Here is a 20,051-nt window from a genome sequence, read left to right as displayed (position 1 = left end):
CTTGAATGTCAGGTCGCCGTCGGCAACGCCGACACCGGAATGGGTGGATATGCTGAATGTCTTGAATGCAAATGTCAATCTATTGCATAAAAGATTAGACAAGGCAGAAGCTAGGATCAGTCAGGTAGCCAGTCCATGCCTGTCCCTGGGGCGCCAGGTCCTTCGGGGTCTCAGAAGCGCACCATATCCCAGATCGGGGACACAGATACCGACACAGATACTGACTCTAGTGTTGACTATGAAGATGCAAAATTACAGCCAAAGGTGGCTAAGGGTATACGGTACATGATTATTGCCATTAAAGAGGTTTTGCATATTACTGAGGAACCCCCTGTCCCTGACACGAGGGTACACATGTATAAAGGGAAAAAGCCTGAAGTCACTTTTCCATCTTCATTTGAATTAAGTGACTTGTGCGAAAAGGCTTGGGAATCTCCGGATAGGAGACCACAAGTTCTCAAAAGGATTCTCATGGCGTATCCTTTTCCACAAACTGATAGGATACGCTGGGAATCTTCGCCAAAAGTTGACAAGGCGCTGACACGTTTGTCCAAAAAGGTGGCACTGCCTTCTCAGGATACGGCTTCCCTCAAGGAACCTGCTGATCGCAGGCAGGAAATTACCTTAAATCACATTTACAATCATTCCGGTACTATTGCTCGACCGGCTATGGCGTCGGCCTGGGTTTGTAGTGCGGTTGTGGCATGGGCAGATTCCTTATCTACGGAAATTGACACCTTAGATAGGGAGGGTCGCCATTCAAATGACCATAGAGCATATCAGAGATGCTGCCTTGTATATGAGGGATGCTCAGAGAGACATTTGTTTATTAAGCTCCAGAATAAATGCTATGTCTATTTCTGCTAGGCGGCTCTTGTGGACCCGACACTGGACGGTAGATGCCGATTCAAAGCGGCATATGGAGTCCTTGCCTTACAAAGGGGTGGAGTTGTTTGGAGACGGCCTCTCGGATCTTGTCTCTACGGCTACGGCTGGTAAGTCAAATTTCTTACCTTATGTCCCCCCGCAGCATACAAAAAAGGCACCTCATTATCAAATGCAGTTCTTTCGTTCCAATAAAAACAAGAAGGTACGTGGATCATCCTTAGTTGCCAGAGGGAAAGGCAGGGGAAAAAAAGCTGCACACAGCTAGTTCCCAAGAGCAGAAGTCCTCCCCTGCGTCTGCAAAGTCCACCGCATGACGCTGGGGCTTTCCGAGGGGAGGCAGATCTGGTGGGGGCTCGTCTTCGATTTTTCAGCCACGTCTGGGTTCACTCGCAGGTGGATCCCTGGGCATTAGAAATTGTTTCTCAGGGATACAGGCTGGAATTCGAAGACTTGCCTCCTTGCCGATTTTTCAAATCGGCTCTGCCGGCTTCCCCGTCAGAGAGGGAGCTAGTGTTGGCAGCAATCCAAAAATTGTATATTCAACAGGTGATTGTCACAGTTCCTCATCTCCAGCAAGGAGAGGGATATTACTCAACCCTGTTTGTGGTCCCGAAACCGGACGGTTCGGTCAGACCCGTTTTAAACCTGAAATCTCTGAACCTGTACTTGAAGAGGTTCAAGTTCAAAATGGAATCACTCAGGGCGGTCATCGCCAGCCTGGAGGGGGGGGGGGATTGGATGGTGTCCCTGGACATAAAGGATGCTTACCTTCATGTTCCGATATTCCCCCCGCATCAGGCGTTCCTGAGATGCAGGACTGTCACTGCCAATTTCAGACGTTGCCGTTTGGGCTTTCCACGGCCCCGAGAATTTTCACCAAGGTAATGGCGGAAATGATAGTGCTCCTGCGCAGGCAGGTGGTCACAATTATCCCATACTTGGACGATCTCCTCATAAAGGCGAGATCTTGGGAGAGGTTGCCGGACAGCGTGTCTCTGTCCATGAAGACGTTGCAGATACACGGCTGGATTCTCAATATACCGAAGTCCCAGCTAGTCCCTACAACGCGTCTGACCTTTTTGGTGCTGATTCTAGACACAGACCAGAAAAAGGTTTTTCTTCCGATCGAAAAGGTTCAGGAACTCATAGCCATTGTCAGGAACCTATTAAAACCAAAAAAGGTTTCAGTGCATCATTGCACGCGGGTCCTGGGGAAGATGGTGGCTTCCTACGAGGCCATCCCTTTTGGCAGGTTCCATGCGAGGACTTTTCAATGGGACCTCTTGGACAAGTGGTCCGGGACCCATTTACAAATGCATCAAAGGATCACCCTGTCTCCCAGGACCAGGGTATCTCTCCTGTGGTGGCTGAACAGTGCTCACCTACTAGAAGGTCGCAGGTTCGGCATTCAGGACTGGGTCCTGGTGACCACGGACGCAAGCCTCCGAGGCTGGGGAGCAGTGACACTGGGATGAAATTTCCAAGGTCTCTGGTCAAGCCTAGAGTCTTGTCTCCACATCAACGTCCTGGAGTTGAGGGCCATATACAATGCCCTGCGTCAAGCGGAGGAATTGCTTCGGAGAAAACCGGTTCTGATTCAGTCAGACAATGTCACGGCTGTGGCTCATATAAACCGCCAAGGCGGAACAATGAGCAAAATGGCCATGGCAGAAGTGACCAGGATTCAACGCTGGGAGGAAGGCTATGTAAGCGCACTGTCAGCGGTGTTCATCCCGGGAGTGGACAACTGGGAGGAGGACTTCCTCAGCAGGCACGACCTGCATCCGGGAGAGTGGGGACTTCATCAAGAAGTCTTCACACAGATCACGGATTGTTGGGGACTGCCTCAAATCGACATGATGGCATCCCATCTCAACAAAAAGCTAAAGCGGTATTGCGCCAGGTCAAGGGACCCTCAGGCGGTAGCGGTAGATGCTCTGGTGACACCTTGGGTGTTCAGATCGGTCTATGTGTTTCCTCATCTTCCTCTCATACCCAAGGTGTTGAGAATAATACGAAGAAGCAGGGTCAGAACAATACTCATTGTTCCGGATTGGCCACGGAGGACTCGGTATCCGGAGCTGCAAGAGTTGCTCGAGGGGATCCGTGGCCTCTTCCTCTAAGGCAGGACCTGTTGCGGCAGGGGCCCTGTCTGTTCCAAGACTTACCGCGGCTGCATTTGACGGCTGTGCGGTTGAACACCGGATCCTAGCGGAAAAAGGGATTCCGGAGGAAGTCATTCCTACCCTGATCAAGGCTAGGAAAGACGTGATGCTAAAACATTATCACCGTATATAGCGGAAATATGTTTCTTGGTGTGAGGCCAGAGCTGCTCCTACGGAGGAGTTCCATTTGGGCCGTCTACTTCACTTCCTTCAAACAGGAGTGACTTTGGGCCTAAAATTAGGGTCCATAAAGGTCCAGATTTCGGCCTTATCCATTTTCTTTCAAAGAGAATTGGCCTCTATTCCAAAAGTACAGACCTTTGTGAAGGGAGTGCTGCATATTCAGCCTCCATTTGTGCCTCCGGTGGCACCTTGGGATCTTAACGTGGTGTTACGTTTCCTCAAGTCACCTTGGTTTGAACCACTCAAAATTGTGGAGTTGAAATACCTCACGTGGAAAGTGGTCATGTTGTTGGCGTTAGCTTCGGCAAGACGTGTTTCCGAATTGGTGGCTTTATCACATAAAAGCCCATACTTGGTTTTTCACGTGGATAGGGCAGAGTTGAGGACTCGCCCTCACTTTCTGACAAAAGTGGTCTCATCTTTTCATGTGAACCAACCTATTGTCGTGCCTGTGGCTACACGGGACTTGGAGGATTCCGAGTCCCTGGATGTAGTCAGGGCTTTTAAGATTTATGTGACCAGAATGGCTAGAATCAGGAAGACTGAAGCTTTGTTTGTTCTGTATGCGGCCAACAAGGTTGGCGCTCCTGCTTCAAAGCAGACTATTGCTCGCTGGATCTGTAACACGATTCAGCAGGCGCATTCTACGGCAGGATTGCCGTTACCGAAATCGGTTAAGTCCCACTCCACTAGGAAAGTGGGCTCTTCTTGGGCGGCTGTCCGAGGTGTCTCGGCATTACAGTTGTGCCGAGCAGCTACTTGGTCGGGGACAAACACCTTTGCAAAGTTCTATAAGTTTGATACCCTGGCTGAGGAGGACCTCCTGTTTGCTCAATCGGTGCTGCAGAGTCATCCGCACTCTCCCGCCCGTTTGGGAGCTTTGGTATAATCCCCATGGTCCTTACGGAGTCCAAGCATCCTCAAGGACGTTATAGAAAATAAGATTTTACTTACCGGTAAATCTATTTCTCGTAGTCCGTAGAGGATGCTGGGCGCCAGTCCCAAGTGCGGACTTCTTCTGCAAGACTTGTATATAGTTATTGCTTACATAAGGGTTATGTTATAGTTTTTCGGTGGAACCGTGGCTATGTTGTTGTTCATACTGTTAACTGGGTAAATTTATCACAAGTTATACGGTGTGATTGGTGTGGCTGGTATGAATCTCGCCCTTAGATTTACAAAAATCCTTCCTCGTACTGTCCATCTCCTCAGTTTCCCTAACTGAGGTCTCGAGGAGGGGCATAGAGGGAGGAGCCAGTGCACACCCAGAGTCCAAAGCTTTCTTAAAGTGCCCTATCTCCTGCGGAGCCCGTCTATTCCCCATGGTCCTTACGGAGTCCCAGCATCCTCTACGGACTACGAGAAATAGATTTACCGGTAAGTAAAATCTTATTTTTATTTCTTTTTTGTCAAAAACCAATTAACTCACCAATATGATTTTGTAGTGTGAATAAAAACTGAAGAACGTTGAAGAATCCAACACAAATAAAGGGAGAAAATGCAAACTCCATACAGATAGAAACTTGGTGGAAACTGAACCCAAGACCTCAGTGGTATGATACAGTAAGAAAACCACTGCCCGTCCCACTGTGCTGCATATATATACTGTAAGTAGGAAAACATGCCATGGCTGTGAGAACACACTTTGTGCTCATCTCTTAAATACTGTATACGTAAAAAAAAGATTCCAGGACTAAATCACAAATTAAACACTTATATCATGTAAACCATCCTCCCATATTAATATTAAATGGCTTTAACACACAGGGAGGTCAGTGACAATTCATCTTGAACAATTTATGAGCATCCATTAGAGTGTGCCTTTGGGGTTATGTTAACAATTTAGTGAAAGTCATGGTGTCATTACAGCAATTAGCATACATTAATGCTAAGTTTTTCGCACAGAAGTCTTCAGTGTATTCTAAAGCATTGCAAAGTAATATGGAATCATGTTTCCTAAATATTGATATATAAATCTCTCCCATTATTCTATATACATTGTCTATATACAATAACAGCTGAGTAAGGCACATGCATTTTACTATAAAAAATATGCAAAGTCTACATTCAATGTTGAGGTCAACCCTCAGGTTTAAGTAAAAAACGATTTTACATTAAATACTGTACAATGGGCCTAATTCTGAGTTGATCACAGCAGCAAATTTGTTAGCAGTTGGGAAAAACCATGGCCCTCATTCCGAGTTGATCGGTCGCAAGGCGAATTTAGCAGAGTTACACACGCTAAGCCGCCGCCTACTGGGAGTGAATCTTAGCTTCTTAAAATTGCGACCGATGTATTCGCAATATTGCGATTACTAACTACTTAGCAGTTTCAGAGTAGCTCCAGACTTACTCTGCCTGTGCGATCAGTTCAGTGCTTGTCGTTCCTGGTTGACGTCACAAACACACCCAGCGTTCGCCCAGGCACTCCCACCGTTTCTCCGGCCACTCCTGCGTTTTTTCCGGAAACGGTAGCGTTTTCAGCCACACGCCCCTAAAACGCCGTGTTTCCGCCCAGTAACACCCATTTCCTGTCAATCACATTACGATCGCCGGAGCGAAGAAAAAGCCGTGAGTAAAAATACTTTCTTCATAGTAAAGTTACTTGGCGCAGTCGCAGTGCGAACTTTGCGCATGCGTACTAAGCGGATTTTCACTGCGATGCGATGAAAAAGAACGAGCGAACAACTCGGAATGAGGGCCCATGTGCACTGCAGGGGGGCAGATATAACATGTGCAGAGAGAGTTAGATTTGGGTGGGGTGTATTCAAACTGAAATCTAAATTGCAGTGTAAGAATAAAGCAGCCAGTATTTACCCTGCACAGAAACGAAATAACCCACCCAAATCTAACTCTCTCTGCAAATGTTATGTCTGCCCCCCCCTGCAGTGCACATGGTTTTGCCCAATTGCTAACAAACTTGCTGCTGCAATCAACTCAGAATTGCCCCCAATGTCTACAAGATTTGCAACACTATACATATAAATTGGCTTGGGTGTGGTATGCAAGGTCGACCACACTTAGGTCGAAGGTGTCTAGGTTGACCACTATTGGTCGACAGTAAGTAGGTCGACATGTGTTCTAGGTCGACAGGGAGTCTAGGTCAACATGTAGTAGGTCAACATGACATAAGGTCGACATGGGTTTTTGCACTTTTTTTGGTGTCGTTTTCTCCATACAGTGACCGAGATCCCCAATTAGTGCACCGTGTCCCCTCGTGGGCAAGGTGACTCGCTGCGCTCGGCACCGGTTACCGTTTCCATTTGTAGTCCACGTGGATTGTAAAGTGTGAAAAAGTAAAAAAAATGTGAAAGACTCAGGTCGACCTTTTGTCATGTCGACCTAGAGTATGTCAACCTAGAAACCATGTCGAACTACTTACTGTTGACCATTAGTGGTCGACCTAGACCAGGGATGGGCAACTATTTCAGCTGGGGGGCCGCTTAACACTTCCAGTGAATATTCGAGGGCCACACACAAAGTATCTTGTATATACAATACAAGACAATTTTACACATTACAGTAGCAGAGTCCCCTTTTTACACATTATGGCAACAGAGTCCCCCTTTTTTACACATTACGGCAGCAAAGTCCCCCTTTTTTACACATTACGGCAGCAGAGTCCCCCTATTTTACACATTACGGCAACAGAGCCCCCCTTTTTTACACATTACGGCAGCAAAGTCCCCCTTTTTACACATTACGGCAGCAGAGTCCCCCTTTTTTACACATTACGGCAGCAAAGCCCCCCTTTTTACACATTAGGCAAGCAGAGTCCGAGAGAAGAGCGAGCAAGCAGTTCAAGGCTGGTGACATCCACAGCCACACTAATATAATGTACAAAATACCAATAATTTTTAACCAAAGCAACAATACATCACTTGTCCCCCACACACTCATGCCCATGACATGAGTGTGTGATTTTTCACCTTGCAGGATCCTGTTTCCCCGTAGTAGGAGGAGGTGGTGGCGCCAAGCTGCCTGAGGAGGAGGCAGCACTGATCAGTGAGCCGGGGAAGGGAGGCGGAGCATGTGCCCATGCAGCTGCATCGCCTCCCCGCTAATGTCACCTGTGGAGTGCGGACATCTGATGACCCAGTGAAGAGGGGGCAGACAATGAGTGCTGGCCACACCGATGTAATGCGGGGTAATGTATGTAGAGGTGTGCTCAGCAGATACAGAGCTGAGCGCACAGCTACATACACTACCAGCGCATTCAAACAAAGACAAGACAGTGTGGCCCCGCTGCTGCTGCCGCGCTGATGCAGAGGGCACATATCCACAATCCTGCCGTGGATCCACCCCCAGCGCCGCCAGGCGCCTGACGTCACAGAGGAAATACCGGTCAGCAGTCCCTGTGACGTGACCGGGTCTTTCCTCAGCGGCGCCGCGTCTCAGAGCTTTGTAGCGCAATGACAAGCGGCTCAGCCAGTCGGGCCGCTTGTCATTGCACACTGGTGGGGGACAGCGGGCCAGGCAGCATCGGTTAGCGGGCCGTATCCGGCCCGCGGGCCGCATGTTGCCCACCCCTGACCTAGACAGTGTTGACCTAAGTACTGTCGACCCAGAGACCGGATACCATTGGCTGCAAGACTCAAATTTATGCTAATGCTGCAGCCGGTGGGCAAATCCACTGCAGTGCGCAAACAGTCGCACCATCGAGCGGACATCAGCTGCACCATCGGACTTAAGAGGAACCCTATGGTTGTTCAGAATGTCCAATTGTACATGGCCGCTGGGGCAAGAGGAACTACAGATGTGTCCTCAACATCTTTTGCGGAAGTCACGCCAAACAGCTACTCTTGGCACGCCAGGTGGCGTGAGAATTTCAATTGTCGGATGACTTTTCTGCTTCTGTTCTGCCTAAATTGCGTCTTATTCACAAAGCAGTGCTACCAGGACACAAGAGGAGACTGTGCTGGTTAATTTGATATGCAACACTTGTATATCCGTGTTCAACTGAGTCTCTGAATCGGTACAAAAAGTGCTACAATGCAGCAGCCAAAGCTGTTTGTCAATACAAGTTCTGCTCTGTTCCGTATACAGACTGTTCTATATCACATTAATCAGCACAGTCTCCTTGCGTGTAATAGTCAAATTGGGTTGCAAATTAGACACAATTTCGGCAAAAAAGACGTCCGATGTTAGCAGTGTTGCACGGGATCTGGCAGCTCACTCACGCCAGACATCTCATGCTGCATGGCCTATTGGGGCTGTATGTGTGAGGATGCATCTGTATGTCCCTGCCACCAGCATGCCCCCGACACACCTGCTGCCAAAATCCACCCTCCGATCAATTCTGATCTGCGTTCACAGTGCATCTCAGATGCATGAGTAGATTTAAAACCTATTGGCTGAGTGTTACTACTTTAGCAGAGCTTAAATATAAAACTCCCAAAATATACAACAGTGGGGGTAATTCTGAGTTGATCGCAGCAGGAATTTTGTTAGTAGTTGGGCAAAACCATGTGCACTGCAGGGGAAGCAGATTTAACATGTGCAGAGAGAGTTAGATTTGGGTGTGGTGTGTTCAATCTGCAATCTAAATTGCAGGGTAAAAATAAAGCAGCCAGTATTTACCCTGCACAAAAACAAAATAACCAACCCAAAGCTAACTCTCTCTGCACATGTTATATCAGCCTCCCCTGCAGTGCACATGGTTTTGCCCAATTGCTAATACAATTCCTGCTGCGATCAACTCAGAATTACCCCCAGTGGTAGATTGGATAGACTATACTTGTTGTTCCGTGAAATGTTCTTATTTTATTCAAATCCAAATGAAACTTCAGCTAATCCAAGCTATCATAACGCATAGTCACACTAGGCAGTTGCCCAGGGCCCCACAATTTTAGGGGCCTTTAAACAGCGGCTGGCTGGTGCCTCTGGAGCTTCTTATGAAAGGCAGGTAGAGAATGCATTCTACGTGATCTGTTTGTAAATTACACCCAATCGGAGTAGCCAGGCCACATTCTCTAGCTGCTTCGCAGTCTGCACGAAGACAGTGACTGTCTACAACTATATGAAAGCATATGGAGAGAAAGTGCAGGACTGCAGGATTGGCCCCAGTGGATTGCTTTGCGCCGTGCCTACAATGCTGTTAAGACGGCCCTGCAAGCTGTTACTCAATAAAATTATTATCCTTGAAATAATTTTACACATTTCAGTCCTAAATAATTAAATAATTAAGATTTGGATCCAGGTCCGAAACCAGTATTTTCGGCACCCGGGGTAAGGCAGTAATTTACCCCCCCCCCATCCCCCCTCAAAAATAATACTTATATATATATATATACATATATGATTTTATTGACAAAAAAGAGGGTGGGGGGGAAGGGGTGTAGATGGGTTGGGGGAAGGTAAAGAGAGGGAAGAAAGAATGGTAAAGTGTTGGAAGAAGAAATTATAAGAACTCAGACAAAAGTTATAACAAAAGTTAAAACAAAGCAAAAACTAAAAATTAAAATTATAACAGAAATATCAAATATGTCTATGAATCAGAATTGCGTCCTGGTGGATGTGATCATCCAGATGTCAGTGGTCTATACTTTTTTTAGAATGATCCATGTCAAATATTCAGATGTATATTATAGTTGCAGAGGTCTGGCGCCCCGCTCCTCTGAATAGTAAAGTTTGTGCACAATTACACAGGGTACCTTGTTGCTCGTTCAGTCCAGGGATGATTTCTTGCCCCTTGGTGAGTTGGATGACAGCGGATGTGGAATTGCAGGAGCTTTTCATTCTCATTGACCTTCAGGCAAATGTTAGAGTCCAGCTCCAGCCTCCCGCTCCTTGTCTCCTTCTTGGTGGAGGAGACAACATGACATCTCATCCTCCAGTGTCAGCTACACAGCGCCGTCAGCATCTTGTAGTCACTGGCGCCGCCGGAGGAGGGGAGAATGCAGTGCCATGGGTATAGACTCAGCTGCAGGAGTCGGGGATGATTCTTCTCTCCATGCTCTGCCCCCAGCAGTAGCTCTCCCAGCAGCTACCGCTTCTGCTGAGAGTGCTGCTGCTGACATTAGAGCCTAGAGAACAGCAGAATTGTCCCTGTACTACAGCTCCAGTCGTTTTGTCTGATGGTCCCTCTTTCGTGTGTAGTGTCTCTCCTCACAACAGCGATCGTCATGCAAACGTGCTAGTTGAAGCATGGAGCCATTCAGATGGTGGAGAGCAGCTGGCTGAGGGAGTCGGGCAGAGCTCTCAGCGCCCCCTCAAATCAGCCACTCGGGGCATGTGACCTCTTAGCCCACCCTAGTTGCGGCAATGTTTGGATCCCTCAAGATAAAGTAATCTGAAATGGAATATTAGCTCTATATTGGTTTCCATATGCCCTCTTTTTGTTATACCCTTTTACTTATCTTCATTTGTGACTAATTTTTTTACCTAAATAGTACTGTATATGAAAAAAAATCAGACACAGCATTCTGGGTCCTATCACTGGCACAGAACCATGGATATACTCTATATATGATATTTCAATATAATTACTGTGGTGAGAGGGGTCGCCTCTTAGCTGAATTACCCACATTCCCGTGGGATCAGCTACCTCCAAGGGAGACTAAGTCTTGTACAGTTTGCAGCAGCAGTGGAGGTTTGGAACTCTGGGTTTTCTAGGTTGCCCAGGTCCAGCTGGAAATCATCACTAAAGGACAGGAAGGGTTTAAAATCTACATCCACCCGGTATTCTGGGCAATGACGCCGAATAGCAGCTATCAAATAGGCCAGAGTCTCTATAGTGCCAGGGACTTTCTAAACTAGCTGTGCCAGGAAGCACAGTAAATAACAGCTGTATTCTATCATAGCAAACTGTTTTAGTGCTGAGACATTTATCTACACCTGCATCTCTAATCACTGTGCCTGTCTTTCCAGAATTTGTGTGAAAAATACTGTTTCACCGTGAACCTGCCTACTGTGTGTCCTAATTTCTGTGACCCTGTTACATTACATAAACATGAGTGGCTCTAACATGCAGTCAGCTTCCACTAGTTGTTTCCAGAACAGGGTGACCATGGTGGACTTTCCCTGCATCCCAAAACAAGCAAGCTGTCTGTACGGAACACTAGCTGAGGGCAATCATGGTAGTTATATGCTTCAATCAAGAAACATTGACTTACAGGTATTTTCTGTGCTAGACATACAGTAACAGAGAAATCATAGTATAATAATAATAATAAAGATTTCCTCTTGTATGTATTTGTAGCACTTTGTAAATTGCAATGAAGCAACCTGGATACCTAAATTATTCATACTTAGTATACAATCTGCAAGAAGTGATGCCTTTTATTGGCTAATGGGATAGATTTGATAAGTGTGTTATGCATCTAAAGAGTATGGAGTCACCATTGTCTGACTTGGAGATCTTCACTCCTCTAAACATCTGATATGAAACATTAATATTACAAGAGACTCTGCCATTGTGAGATAGATGACATAATGTGTGTATCCAATGCATAACAAATGTATTGCTTTATTATTTATTCACTTTTATTTATATAGTGCACACATTATGCAGTAGTTAATGAGAAACTAAGCAATGTGTCACAAAGATAATTCACCTTTATAATTTGAGTCCGGAAGGAACACAGTTAAAAAGCAGAGACCGTGCCACTGGCAGTAAGATGGTTACTGTAATATATTCCTAAACTGAGGAATACATTCTGCTCCAACATTTTTAGAGATTTCATAGCTGTGACACTGACCTTATGTATTCCTCTTTGGGTTATCAAATGACCACATTTATTCTGGCTTACACTGAATGGTGGATAGCATGCAACTGCCTGGGGTTAAATATGTGTGTGCTAAGAATGGAAATCTCTCAGGCTTCTCTTAAGCAACATACTGTCAAAGTAAATTAAGGACTTTCCTCTTTCTATGTTCACTGTGCACTAAATAGAAAAAGCTTCATGAGATGAATATTCAGATAATAGCTATAGATAGAGTTATATACACTAGGCTATGAATAGTACGATTTCCAGGCGGCCATCAATTATAGCCACACATTTCTTGTAGGGAGAGTCTCATAATAGATCACTTACTGGTACAACATGTTGGGAATGAGGTTGCCTGTTTTAAACTAAAGTGGTTCATTTGTCTATATTATTATTATCCTGATTTTTTTCTGGATTACGTTTCGAGTTTTCATGAGGCATCTGTAAGATTAATTTATTCACACTGCTTATGGTGTAGCTTATTGAAACTCCTAAATTGGGAATAGGAGAGACCCTGCAAGAGTCTAGTGGATAATAAGAATTTACTTACCGATAATTCTATTTCTCATAGTCCGTGGTGGATGCTGGGAACTCCGTAAGGACCATGGGGAATAGCGGCTCCGCAGGAGACTGGGCACAAATAGAAAGCTTTAGTACTACCTGGTGTGCACTGGCTCCTCCTCCTATGACCCTCCTCCAAGCCTCAGTTAGGATACTGTGCCCGGACGAGCGTACACAATAAGGAAGGATTTTGAATCCCGGGTAAGACTCATACCAGCCACACCAATCACACCGTATAACTTGTGATCTGAACCCAGTTAACAGTATGATAAACAGAGGAGCCTCTAGAAAAGATGGCTCACCACAACAATAACCCGATTTAGTTAACAATAACTATGTACAAGTATTGCAGACAATCCGCACTTGGGATGGGCGCCCAGCATCCACTACGGACTATGAGAAATAGAATTATCGGTAAGTAAATTCTTATTTTCTCTGACGTCCTAGTGGATGCTGGGAACTCCGTAAGGACCATGGGGATTATACCAAAGCTCCCAAACGGGCGGGAGAGTGCGGATGACTCTGCAGCACCGAATGAGAGAACTCCAGGTCCTCCTCAGCCAGGGTATCAAATTTGTAGAATTTAGCAAACGTGTTTGCCCCTGACCAAGTAGCTGCTCGGCAAAGTTGTAAAGCCGAGACCCCTCGGGCGGCCGCCCAAGATGAGCCCACTTTCCGTGTGGAATGGGCTTTTACAGATTTTGGCTGTGGCAGGCCTGCCACAGAATGTGCAAGCTGAATTGTACTACAAATCCAACAAGCAATAGTCTGCTTAGAAGCAGGAGCACCCAGCTTGTTGGGTGCATACAGGATAAACAGCGAGTCAGATTTTCTGACTCCAGCCGTCCTGGAAACGTATATTTTCAGGGCCCTGACTACGTCCAGCAACTTGGAGTCCTCCAAGTCCCTAGTAGCCGCAGGTACCACAATAGGCTGGTTCAGGTGAAACGCTGAAACCACCTTAGGGAGAAATTGAGGACGAGTCCTCAATTCTGCCCTATCCGTATGAAAAATTAGGTAAGGGCTTTTATAGGATAAAGCCGCCAATTCTGACACGCGCCTGGCTGAAGCCAGGGCCAATAGCATTACCACTTTCCATGTGAGATATTTTAAGTCCACAGTGGTGAGTGGTTCAAACCAATGTGATTTTAGGAACCCCAAAACCACATTGAGATCCCAAGGTGCCACTGGAGGCACAAAAGGAGGCTGTATATGCAGCACCCCTTTGACAAACGTCTGAACTTCAGGAACTGAAGCCAGTTCTTTTTGGAAGAAGATCGACAGGGCCGAAATTTGAACCTTAATGGACCCTAATTTTAGGCCCATAGACAGTCCTGTTTGCAGGAAATGCAGGAAACGACCCAGTTGAAATTCCTCTGTAGGGGCCTTCCTGGCCTCGCACCACGCAACATATTTACGCCAAATACGGTGATAATGCTGCACGGTTACATCCTTCCTGGCTTTGATCAGGGTAGGGATGACTTCATCCGGAATGCCTTTTTCCTTCAGGATCCGGCGTTCAACCGCCATGCCGTCAAATGCAGCCGCGGTAAGTCTTGGAACAGACAGGGTCCCTGCTGGAGCAGGTCCCTTCGTAGAGGTAGAGGCCACGGGTCCTCCGTGAGCATCTCTTGAAGTTCCGAGTACCAAGTCCTTCTTGGCCAATCCGGAGCCACGAGTATAGTCCTTACTCCTCTCCTTCTTATGATTCTCAGTACCTTGGGTATGAGAGGCAGAGGAGGGAACACATACACTGACTGGTACACCCACGGTGTTACCAGAGCGTCCACAGCTATTGCCTGAGGGTCCCGTGACCTGGCGCAATACCTGTCTAGTTTTTTGTTGAGGCGTGACGCCATCATGTCCACCTTTGGTTTTTCCCAACGGTTCACAATCATGTGGAAGACTTCTGGGTGAAGTCCCCACTCTCCCGGGTGGAGGTCGTGCCTGCTGAGGAAGTCTGCTTCCCAGTTGTCCACTCCCGGAATGAACACTGCTGACAGTGCTATCACATGATTTTCCGCCCAGCGAAGAATCCTTGCAACTTCTGCCATTGCCCTCCTGCTTCTTGTGCCGCCCTGTCTGTTTACGTGGGCGACTGCCGTGATGTTGTCTGACTGAATCAGCACCGGCTGACCTTGAAGCAGAGGTCGTGCTAGGCTTAGAGCATTGTAGATGGCCCTTAGCTCCAGAATATTTATGTGAAGTGATGTCTCCAGGCTTGACCACAAGCCCTGGAAATTTCTTCCTTGTGTGACTGCTCCCCAGCCTCTCAGGCTGGCATCCGTGGTCACCAGGACCCAGTCCTGAATGCCGAATCTGCGGCCCTCTAGAAGATGAGCACTCTGCAACCACCACAGAAGAGACACCCTTGTCCTTGGGGACAGGGTTATCCGCTGATGCATCTGAAGATGCGATCCGGACCATTTGTCCAGCAGATCCCACTGGAACGTTCTTGCGTGGAATCTGCCGAATGGAATCGCTTCGTAGGAAGCTACCATCTTTCCCAAGACTCTTGTGCATTGATGCACTGAGACTTGCCCTGGTTTCAGGAGGTTTCTGACCAGTTCGGATAACTCCCTGGCTTTCTCCTCCGGAAGGAACACCTTTTTCTGGACTGTGTCCAGAATCATCCCTAGGAACAGAAGACGTGTTGTCGGAATCAGCTGCGATTTTGGGATATTTAGAATCCAGCCGTGCTGCCGTAGCACTACTTGAGATAGGGCTACTCCGACTACTAACTGTTCTCTGGATCTTGCTCTTATCAGGAGATCGTCCAAGTAAGGGATAATTAAAACGCCTTTTCTTCGAAGAAGAATCATCATTTCGGCCATTCCCTTGGTAAAGACCCGAGGTGCCGTGGATAATCCAAACGACAGCGTCTGAAACTGATAGTGACAGTTTTGTACCACAAACCTGAGGTACCCTTGATGAGAAGGGTAAATGGGGACATGGAGGTAGGCATCTTTGATGTCCAGAGACACCATATAGTCCCCCTCTTCCAGGTTCGCGATCACTGCCCTGAGTGACTCCATCTTGAATTTGAACCTCTGTATGTAAGTGTTCAAAGACTTCAGATTTAAAATTGGTCTCACCGAGCCGTCCGGCTTCGGTACCACAAACAGCGTGGAATAATACCCCTTCCCTTGTTGCAGGAGGGGTACCTTGATTATCACCTGCTGGGAATACAGCTTGTGAACTGCCTCCAATACTGCCTCCCTGTCGGAGGGAGACGTTGGTAAAGCAGACTTCAGGAACCGGCGAGGGGGAGACGTCTCGAACTCCAATTTGTACCCCTGAGATACTACTTGCAGGATCCAGGGGTCCACTTGCGAGTGCGCCCACTGCGCGCTGAAATTCTTGAGACGGGCCCCCACCGTGCCTGAGTCCGCTTGTAAGGCCCCAGCGTCATGCTGAGGACTTGGCAGAAGCGGGGGAGGGCTTTTGTTCCTGGGAAGTGGCTGTCTGTTGCAGTCCTTTTCCCCTTCCTCTGCCCCGGGGCAGAAAAGAGGAACCTTTTGCCCGCTTGCCCTTATGGGGACGAAAGGACTGAGCCGGATAAGACGGCGTCTTTTTATGTTGAGAGGCTACCTGGGGTAAAAATGTGGATTTCCCAGCAGTTGCCGTGGCCACCAGGTCCGATAGACCGACCCCAAATAACTCCTCCCCTTTATAAGGCAATATTTCCATATGCCGTTTAGAGTCCGCATCACCTGACCACTGTCGCATCCATAATCCTCTTCTGGCAGAAATGGACAGCGCACTCACTCTTGAAGCCAGAGTGGAAATATCCCTCTGTGCATTTCGCATATATAGAAATGCATCTTTTAAATGCTCTATAGTCAACAATATACTGTCCCTATCCAGGGTATCAATATTTTCAGTCAGGGAATCCGACCAAGCCACCCCAGCGCTGCACATCCAGGCTGAGGCGATTGCTGGTCGCAGTATAACACCAGTATGTGTGTATATACTTTTAAGGATATTCTCCAGTTTTCTGTCACCTGGTTCCTTGAGGGCGGCCGTAACAGGAGACGGTAACGCCACTTGTTTTGATAAGCGTGTGAGCGCTTTATCCACTCTAGGGGGTGTTTCCCAACGCGCCCTAACCTCTGGCGGGAAAGGGTATAATGCCAATAACTTTTTAGAAATTATCAGTTTTTTATCGGGGGAAACCCACGCTTCATCACACACCTCATTTAATTCGTCTGATTCAGGAAAAACTACAGGTAGTTTTTTTACACCCCACTTAATACCCTTTTTAGCGGTACTTGCAGTATCAGAAATGTTTAACACCTCTCTCATTGCCGTGATCATGTAACGTGTGGCCCTACTGGAAGTCACGTTTGTCTCCTCACCGTCGACACTGGAGTCAGTATCCACCACCTGAGGTAACGGCCTTTTTAGAGACCCTGATGGTTTTTGAGACGCCTGGACAGGGACTAGCTGATTAGTCGGCTGTCTCATGTCATCAACCATCTTTTGTAAGGAGCTGACACTGTCACGTAAATCCTTCCATAAAGCCATCCACTCAGGTGTCGACTCCTTAGGGGGTGACATCTCTATTATAGGCAATTGCCCCGCCTCCACATCATTTTCCTCCTCATACATGTCGACACAAACGTACCGACACACAGCACACGCACAGGGAATGCTCTGATAGAGGACAGGACCCCACTAGCCCTTTGGGGAGACAGAGGGAGAGTATGCCAGCACACACCAGAGCGCCATATATAGATATAGGGACAACCTTATATAAGTGTTTCTCCCTTATAGCTGCTGTATTGTTAATAACCCGCCAATTAGTGCCCCCCTCTCTTTTTTACCCTGTTTCTGTAGTGCAGGACTGCAGGGGAGAGTCAGGGAGACGTCCTTCCAGCGGAGCTGTGAGGGAAAATGGCGCCTGTGTGTTGAGGAGATAGGCTCCGCCCCCTTCTCGGCGGCCTTTCTCCCGCTTTTTGTGAAAATCTGGCAGGGGTTAAAATTCATCCATATAGCCCAGGAGCTATATGTGATGTATTTTTAGCCAGCCAAGGTGTTTCTATTGCTGCTCAGGGCGCCCCCCCCTAGCGCCCTGCACCCTCAGTGACCGGAGTGTGAAGTGTGCTGAGAAGCAATGGCGCACAGCTGCAGTGCTGTGCGCTACCTTGTGGAAGACAGGATGTCTTCTCTAAACTAAAACTTTCACTAAGAAGCTCAGGAGAGCCCCTAGTGTGCACCCTTCTCGTTCGGGCACAAAAATCTAACTGAGGCTTGGAGGAGGGTCATAGGGGGAGGAGCCAGTGCACACCAGGTAGTACTAAAGCTTTCTATTTGTGCCCAGTCTCCTGCGAAACCGCTATTCCCCATGGTCCTTACGGAGTTCCCAGCATCCACTAGGACGTCAGAGAAATTGGGCTTAATTCAGACCTGATCGCTGCTGTGCGTTTTTGCACAGTCGGCGATCAGGTCTGAACTGCGCATGCTCCGGTGCCGCAGTGCGCTGGCACATGCCAGAGATGCTATGAGTATCTCAGCCCAGTGATCGCCTCTGCCTGACTGACAGACAGAGGCGTTCGCTGGCTGGGAGTGGGCAGGCCGACGGCGTTGGACCGCCATTTTTGGGAGCATGGTCTGGGCAACGCAGGCGTGCCCGGACCATGCGGGGGGGTGGGACGCGGCAGCTGCGTGAAGTCACACGCAGCTGCTGAGACCCGGAGAGCGACGGGTAGCTCGCTGACAGCACGCAGGTGCTGCGCTGGTGGGGAGCTACTCTTCAGGTACAAAAGCATAGCCGCCGTGTGATGCTTTTGTACCTGTGCGGCGGGGGACGGTCTAGACATGCGGGGCGGACTAGCCCTGTGCTGGGTGTCCCTCCGCATGTTAGGCTGGCTTTTGCACAGCTACGATCAGGTCTGAATTAGCCCCATTGTACTTTGTAGAAATCAGACAAAGGATCTGACCATAACTGAAAGGCAGGAGCATTTACATAACCAACATTATTTTATTACTGTTTCCATGCTTTGGATTTTTTTATAGTTTATTTATCTTTTATTTTTATTAAGGTTTCAAATTGAAAGTAAAACAGAAATATACAACTACAGTATGACTGCTACAAATCTATAATTGATTCCTGATAAATTCTAATTAAAATACCATGTCTCTTTAATAACAGTTGGCAAATATAATATACCTTTAACCATTTTCTCTTTGTTGCCATCTAAATCTGTGATCTTCTTGTAATATTTCCTAGCCTATGGAAAATAAACAGATGTTACAAAACATTTATAGCCTATACCTGATCAATATGACTTATGTCAAAGTAAAGCTGGCCACACACTAGGACAATATCGCATCCGATGGCACGATTTCAACGTATCCTGTGCAAATCGTGCATGTTTTAAGCACGATTACGATGTGATGCGAGGCCCCGCGGGTCACACGTGGTATCCTCTGATTATATGATCAGACAATCCCGGTAGTGGTGAATTGCGGATTGTACGATAGATCGTAGGGTGTACCTTACGATATTGTACGCCGGAGAGCTGCCAGAGGTATCGAGAGACGACTCGCATCTAATGCGAGTCGTCCTAGTGTATGGCCAGCTTAAGTTGTTTTGCTTTTGATGCAGAAGTGCTACCATTAATGTTCACTTAAAGGATACTGAAAGAAATAACTTAAATCTTAATTTAATACGAATGTCACTGGAAGATTTGCAATGTGAAATGGTTGTGAAGTGCAATCCTACAAATTGGTATGTTTCATAAGATTCATTTATTTGGTCCCTGCTGTGCTCCATGCATTGAACACAAAAGGGCTAATGCTACAGTAAATTGGACTTATGCGAGTTTGCACAGCACAAAATACACAAAGTGACTCTGCACATGACAAGTAATTCTGGAGCACACATACAGTATGCAGGGCCGGCAACAGAAATCTCGGGCCCGGTACACCTCTGTGTCTGCCCCCCCCCCCCCCCACCCCCCCTCTCCCCCTGCCATCCTTGAACTTGTACACAGGAAAAATTATATATATATATATATATATATATATATATATATAAAAAGTAGGGGGGAAAATATTGCGCCACTTGTGTACAACACCAAATGATCTAAGACCCACGTGTAGTTAAAATAAATGACACTCCCTAGGGGTTAACACAGGGCGTCAGCTGTCCCCCAAAAACACAGGGATGGTAGTTCCCTGAAGCAACGAATAAAACACACAGGGGGGTGGGGGATATAGCGACCAACGGTGTCTTGAAATAATTCAATAAAAGTGGATCTAAAAGTATATATAAAATGAGTAACCAGATCAAAATGAATCTAAAAAAGGGGAAATTTATTTATACACTAAAACAGACAATGATTATACATTTGTGCTAAAAAATTACTAAAATTTGAGCAGCAAATCTTCTTAAAAATGGGATACAAACAAAAAACACACAATGCAATAAATACCAGTTAAAATGTATGTTAAAATATGTAAAACAATTTTAACTTAACTTGGTATGAGGTCACTGCCAGGTAGCCCAACGCGTTTCGTCATTTAGACTTCATCAAGGGGT

At 46.9% G+C, this 20,051-nt stretch overlaps 1 protein-coding gene across 6 annotated transcripts in view; it reads right to left on the bottom strand.

Annotated features, from left to right (window-relative positions):
* The window catches only part of TTC12 (tetratricopeptide repeat domain 12), a 344,406-nt gene that overhangs the window by 152,866 nt on the left and 171,489 nt on the right, over positions 1 to 20,051 (bottom strand). For all 6 annotated transcript variants that reach the window (XM_063943179.1, XM_063943178.1, XM_063943181.1 and 3 more), the window contains one exon: positions 18,678 to 18,738. In XM_063943179.1, coding sequence (XP_063799249.1) covers positions 18,678 to 18,738 — 61 coding nt within the window. The remainder of the gene's footprint in view (positions 1 to 18,677; positions 18,739 to 20,051) is intronic.

This window comes from Pseudophryne corroboree, chromosome 10 (genome assembly GCF_028390025.1).
Source record: "Pseudophryne corroboree isolate aPseCor3 chromosome 10, aPseCor3.hap2, whole genome shotgun sequence".
Taxonomy (NCBI): Eukaryota; Metazoa; Chordata; class Amphibia; order Anura; family Myobatrachidae; genus Pseudophryne; species Pseudophryne corroboree.
This window is presented reverse-complemented; position numbering and strand designations above follow the sequence as displayed.